At 43.0% G+C, this 6914-nt stretch overlaps 1 protein-coding gene across 1 annotated transcript; it reads right to left on the bottom strand.

Moving 5' to 3' along the window:
* Window positions 1-1570: 1570 nt before the first annotated feature.
* TRIM59 (tripartite motif containing 59) lies at window positions 1571-6812 on the bottom strand. The gene is made up of 2 exons (XM_019619199.2): window positions 4934-6812; window positions 1571-4754 (listed from the first exon to the last, which is right to left on the bottom strand). The coding sequence occupies exon 2, from the start codon at window positions 4749-4751 to the stop codon at window positions 3525-3527; it is 1227 nt and encodes a 408-aa protein (XP_019474744.1). The 5' UTR covers window positions 4752-4754; window positions 4934-6812; the 3' UTR covers window positions 1571-3524.
* Window positions 6813-6914: the final 102 nt, after the last annotated feature.

Here is a 6914-nt window from a genome sequence, read left to right as displayed (position 1 = left end):
ACATGTTTTCACTTGCAGAGGTAAGGTTATTTAAACCTGTACCCTATTCCTGTTGCTTGCCTACCTATTAGTTTTCTATTTCCATCATCATGATGTTAGCACTTCTTTACGCTTGTTTTGCTTTGAAAGTTAAATCTGTATTTTTAGGAGCTGGAACTGTACTCCAGAAGTCAGGTCAAATATCTGACAGGTGGTCAATAATAACCAGTTCCTGAGCTAGAAGTGTCTCCTACCTTGGGATGAGATTCCTCACTGCTGGCTGCCAGTATCTCATTTTGACAGAAAACAGTTGTGTCTTAAATGCTACTTCATGTCACTTCTGTTAGCTTAAGTCAGCAGCAGTTATCCACCTATTTCCTTAAAGAAAAAAATAACCAATCAGTGATGTGCTTACTCTTGTAAGGTGCCTTGTAGAAATGCTTACTGCACACAGTTCTAGAATGATAGTTCACTCTTTTCTGTGCTATTCGTCTTTGTTTACATTTCCCTCACTGTTGCCCCATTAAGCACACTTACTTCAAGCCTGACTTAGCTTATTGTACTTTGTCACAGTCCTGAATGGGGTGTTGCACATCCTGTTAAACAGTGCACGCTGACCCTGAAGCCTCTCCATAACTGAAGAGGCTGAGTGGTGCCCAAGAGGCTGTGCTCTCTGAGCTATGCCTGCACTTACCTGGTAGCACAGGCAGGGTCACCAACACAGCTGCTCTGCCAAACTGGAGGTGGTGTAACTAAATAGGCTATCAACTGAGGGAAAAATCCCATGTTTAACGTTACAGTGAAAGCTTCTCTCTACAGTGATTATACTAAATATCACCAGGTGCAAATTAACACGCACAGAATAAAAATGTATATGCAGACAATTTGAATTGGGGCCAGAAAGCCATCCCGGTTACTTTCAGATCATTTTCAGAAAACAAAGCAGCAGCAGTGAAAATCAATAGTAAAGATAGAAAATGCAAGGCCTTTCTCTGCCCCATCCTAATGTCAGCCACGAGTGCAGTGCAGTTTTGGTTTTTCCCATCTCATGACAAAGCTAGAAATCCTTGATACAGCGTGAGGATAAATTTATGGCAGTTACAGTTTTTAGTTCTCACTATCCTACTTCATTATTAAGCGATAAGAAATTAATCTTCCTCAAGGTGAAGTTGTTTTGGCCACAAGCACTGCTGAGTGCTCTCCCTGCCCCTATCCTGACCCATGACCTTCTCTGCAGTATTTTGTCCTCGAGAGGGAGTGAGAGCAGCTCAGCCTGCACCTCACACTCAGCCAGTTAACCCACCTCCTGCAGATACCCGAACGGACCTGCAGTGAACAATGCAAATAACGTGAAACCCACACTGGCCTAACTCACGGAACGCTGTTTTAGAGACTCATTCTGGTCTATGCTACAAGAAATAAGGCAAGAGGAAGAAAAGAAATCAAATCAAGCACAGGTTAGTACCCACATTCTAGCTCCAGCGAGCCCTGCTGCTCTGTCTCATAGCCCCAGTCCAGCCCCCAAGCGCTTCCAGCTGTTCAGGATTAGAGGGAGAGTGATCAGTAAGGAAATCAAGGTGTTAGCCAACTCTAATGTAAGAATATGCAAATTTATTAAAATATATAGTACACCAATAGGTACGAGTACTAAATGTTTCTATCAATCAGTGATAAAGACATCTTATAAATTCACATAATCTGGAAAAATAAAATTGCATTATAAATTTTCCATAATATTTGTAAAAGTCATGAAAATAAAAAAAGCAGATCAAAAAAAGCAGATTTGTGTGGTAGCAGACATAGCACCAGGTTGTGAGACTTAACGTGCCAGACGGCAGCCATCCAGCAGGGCTTGAGAGAAAGACAGAGAGCCCACTTCCAGTTTTATTGGGCACCTACCCAGTCCTAGGCTACGCCTACACAGGATTTCACGATCCAACCAGCAGCATCAGTGGGGTTTGCCACTGTTCATGCTAGAAGTACAAACCATAGACAAGCAGGGCAGAGGCCTGCTCCTGTGAAGTATTGCTTATCATTGACATTTCAGTCAAATCTGAGCAACGTGAACCACCAAGCTGCGGAGAAGGGTGCTGCACAGCTGCCACTTGGTTAGACTTAATGTTTTATCAATACCATAATACGAGGATACCAATAAGCTTAGGACTTTATTTCGGCTTAAGGAATACATCAGCATCACACGTGAGCATCAGCCTTGCTCTCAGCCCTCACTGACATCAGTGGCAGCAATTGCTGTTCTGCAGGACCCCCCGGCAGCACCTGCTGGTAGAGCAGGCAGCCCTGGGTTTGCGCAAGGGTTTTAAAACACCAAGTTGTGAAAGGCTGGCCTCACAGTTACTCACTAGTTCAGCAACTTGAGTATCTTTAAATAACAAAGCACCCAAGGAATGCTGCTATGCTAGAATATACTATTATTTGCACCGAGTCAAAATTAGACAGATATTCTTTTTTGTAAACTTATCTGTGTTCTGCTGTTCTAACTGCAACGCTTAACAATTCTTCCAGCCTGTAATCAATCTGTTAATAACTGCAGGTCAAAATCTGCTTTCATTGTGAGTTTTTCTATTGAGTGCAGTTTAGTACCTCATCATAGGAAGAGAAGCATGTTACCAATTACTTGACTGCAGAACAAAATGCTATGGCTTCTACGTCAAGTTAAAGCCTCCATCATTTGTGCTGAAAAGCTAGAAATAGATTTACACTCATTTTCAAGTTGTTTAAGGACTCTTGATAACATCTGAAATCCTTACATCGCTGATTTTGAAGGGAGTTTTGGTACTTATTGCAGTATGTATCTATTTTCACTACACACTAAATCTTTCAGCAGAAAGTCAAGGATCATTATGAGCACTGAAAATTCCCTGCTAGAATCAATACCTGATTTGTGCACAGCTGGCACTAAAAGCTGTGTGCAGTATTTTACCACAGGTACTACAGATACTCTGTAAACAGGATCGTGTCACCAGCAGCCAAGAACACACAAAATGAAATCCAGATCCATTAACACATGACTTAAAGACTACAGCTATATCAATTAAAAAGAGATCAATAAAACGCAGCAGAAGAGCTCTATGTACACCAGACCAAGTGACTGACTTGTCTAGGAGCAGCCAGTGAGTGGTCAGGTGCTTCTAAAAACCATTCATGTTGTACTGCTTTTATTAAAAAAATATTTCCATTTATGTTACCATTATTTTTTTAAAAAGTAGATGTTCAAGAAGTTACTACAAACTGGAGATTGCTCTCTTCCAGATTACAGATTGTAAGCTGATTGCAGCTTTCTTACACACGCATTGTTTCTGATGGCTTCCAGTTTCAACACCTGCTAACTTCCCTTACTGCGTAAGCAGATGAAAAAAACTTTTCATTGTAAACCTTCTCCTTTGCCTAACAGTTAACTGAGAGGAAAGCTATACCGAAAAAGGAAGGATATGGAAAAAGAAAGAAAAAGCACAGTTCTAACAATTTGGCTTTTCAATTGAAACTTCAAAGACATCATGGTGTTTCTGACATTAAAGCTGAAACAGTCAAGTAGGAATAATTCTCCCTAAAAACTCTGCCAGTAAATGCAATTTATGGCACACCACATCCACTGTGTTCTGCCAACAGGTGCAGAAATCTTGATAAGTAAAGAACAAGAAATCTGAAATATAAGTGGGAATGGATTCAATGACAACCGATGACAGTGGTTTGTGAAATGAAAGCACGGCTATCACTATTATTACTGTGAAAATAAAGGTGACTGAGAGAGGATTTGCAGCTTGGAGAAGTTCTTCAGGTTTTCCTCTTTCCTTTTCACTGCTCCTGCTGTGTGCTTTCCTTTTTGGAACCAGTTTTATTTTCGGAGTCAGGATCTTGTTGATCTGACCAATTTCAGTTTTAGACCACACATCCTTCAACAGGTGCCCAACCCTTGGGTAAATCTCCACAGGTTTAACATCCGGCAGTTCCTTCTCTTTCAGAGCTTTTATACGTTGATGCACATTGTCCACCTTCTCAAGAAAAACAAGTGGAGACTCTTCTTTCTGAATAGAAGTATTCAGTGACATTAATTCCAGCTGTTCTTCCCTTATTTTTTTCAACTTCTCAATGTGAGGTTCATATTCTTCTGAAATTTGTCTGTTGATTTCATCCAGTGCAGCCAGCAGAACTTGTTTTTTATGTTCCAGTGTCTCACTAAGCTTCTTAAAGTACTGTACCACTACCTTTTTATCATCTTGAACAATGCTTTCACACTGAGACTTCTGTTCTTTTAGCTTTTCAATAAGCAAGCATACATTAGACCAGTGTTTATCAGTTAACTGCTCGAGAATTTTCCCAGAAGACTCCTTCTCTTTTAGGTAGGCACTGTGAAGGTCATCTATGGGATGACCGTTGTGTTTTCCTATCGTAAGGCAATGGCCACACACTAGCTTTTTATCCAAAAGGCAGTAGACGTTCAGGGGCTGCCTGTAGTGCTCACTGCAGGTCGCCACATCAGAGTGATCCTCCTGGCGGTACTTCTCAATGATGGCCTTCAGGGCAAAGTTGGTGGGCAGCGACTCGGTGCCCGAGGCAGGAATCTCAACAACAGTCCTGCAGTTTGGGCACTTCAGAGGAACTCTCAAGGGTCTCCAAATGGAAAAGTTGCTTGACAGCTGAATAACACCTTCCAGACAGTTCCTGCAGAAGGTATGGGAACAAGGGAGGACGCGTGGGTCTTCAAACAGGCTATAGCAAATGGAGCAAGTCAATTCTTCCTCAAATTGATGCATGTCCTGCAAAAGAAGAAAAAGAAGTCTGATTTTTCTTTGCACTATCTTTTAAAGTAGTCTTCTTCACCTAAAGGCCTCAGCATGAAATGTAATAACCAATAGCCTAAGCTACACTGACATATTCATGCTAAGGGGGAAAAAAACTAAAATACTATGGGCCACAAGGTGTGGGAGCCACACACCTTAATTTTCCAGCTTTTCCATGGAGTCACCGTGGCACGCCGAGGTTCTCCTCATTTGCACATTTCACCTTTGTAAGTGATGTTCCAGACACCAAAACTAAAGCATGCCAATAACACAGCCAAGCCAAACAACAAATCTGCTTTCACTGACTACATACATTATTTTCTGAGAGTTAAATGTATTTGTCATACTAATTAAGTGTGTACACTAATAAAGTTATTGTCAATTCTGGGAACACCACTTCCACTTTGCTGAACTTTAAGTTTTCATTCATGGTCGGGAAAAAAAAAAATCCATAGCAGTGTCCTCATAATTTTCTCCTATATACGTGGAGCTAATAGAAATACAAAAACCAGAGACTTCTTATGTTTGCAACCATTGTTTTTTCCTAAGTCCAGTGCTGGGCTGTAGTTCCCTTCAAATGAACTATTACAAAAAGGAAACGTTCTTTACAAACAATAAACATTAGATAAAGTGCAAGATAAACATAACCTTCAAAGACGCTTTTAACTGCATTTGCTTGCGCTCACAGAAGCAGAGGAAGAAACAGACTGCTTTTCCCAGGCACTGTTACACAGCTCCTGTAACTCCTGTGAGCACACACAGGCAGGACAGCCAGGCAGTCAGTGTGGGGCTCCTGCACAGCCCCCTGCCCAGTAAGGCACCAAATGCCCCAATTTGCTGCGGGGAAAGCAGACTGCACATGAGCGCCAGTAGAAGGAAGGCAGGAGGTGGCTGCCAGAGACAGGAAACGCCAAGGAAGGGAGATCCAAACCTAGCAGCAGTTCAGCAAGGAACAAGAAAAACTGTTTCCCAAGGAAAAATAAAAGGCAGGAGGAAGGTGGGAAATGTTTTCCTGTCCAGAGCTTTGGTAGCAAATGTATGCACGTACACACACATTCATCACCGGAGGGCCAAACAGTGTAAGCAAATTACAGGCTAAAAGACAGGTTAAAATTCCAAGTGTAACCGTGCTGGGTTTCTGAAAGCTTGCAGCAATAGCAGGCCAAGTGAGCTTACCCTCCTGTAATTAGCAATACTGTAGACGAGATGAAAGCACATAATATAGCATATCTGCCACAACTATGTTTTAAAATTCATTAGTTTGACATTGTTTGTACAGACTTCAAGGGTCTAATTTATTTGTTTCTAAAAGCAAGCTTTCATTTAGATGGAACGAAGTAACGCAGTGTATTCAATGACAACACTGCATTCCTGAGCTAGAGAGTCAGCCACTGCTCGTCTCATTAATTATACAAGCACTTGTCCAGTAACTACTATATCTAGAAAATGGCTGTGCTGGTAAATAAGTAACCATTCTACAACAGAAGTCAGCTGTAATAAGCTGATAAACTCTTAACAGGTGAATCTGGCACCAGGTAGCAGCTGTGAACCTAAGCCAGCTCCAGTCTGACCTCAGGAGTTCGGTGCTGCCAAGAGCTCACTGCAGCCAAGCTAAACCAGCACCAGAAAAGCTGTCTCCTGATGTTACAGAGGTCCACAGTACCCCACTGTATCACTAGTGTAGAAGCCCAAGTTTGTTAAGGAAATAAATAAGCGATTAAATGACAATAGGCAGTATTTTCCACTTCGAGGTCACCGCCGTGGTGAAGCACGGCAGAACATATGCTCAGAAAACACAACAGGCTGAGCTACAGCCCCGGCGTTGGTTCATCGGGACGAGCGGTGCCTGCCGGGTTCCAACGAAGGTAACAGCAGCAACTGCAGCAAGGCGCAGACACGGCCCGGAGGCGGAGGTCCCATCCCGCGGGCCAAACACCGCCGTGCCGAGCAGTTTCTAAAAGAGCACGCTTTCAACGTAAAGAAATACATCAAAAACCACCGAGGTAACCGGGCTGTACGGAGGGGGAGCCGAGGGCCAACGACCGGAACGGCGCCTGCGTCCTGCAGGGCTCTCGCTGCGGGCGCACAGCGGGGCCGCGCGGGAAACGGCGGGCCGCTCAGCGCCGTCGCCGCACA

Source organism: Meleagris gallopavo, chromosome 11, assembly GCF_000146605.3.
Source record: "Meleagris gallopavo isolate NT-WF06-2002-E0010 breed Aviagen turkey brand Nicholas breeding stock chromosome 11, Turkey_5.1, whole genome shotgun sequence".
NCBI lineage: Eukaryota > Metazoa > Chordata > Aves > Galliformes > Phasianidae > Meleagris > Meleagris gallopavo.
The sequence above is the reverse complement of the archived record's forward strand: the minus strand, read 5'-3'. Positions and strand labels throughout refer to the sequence as shown.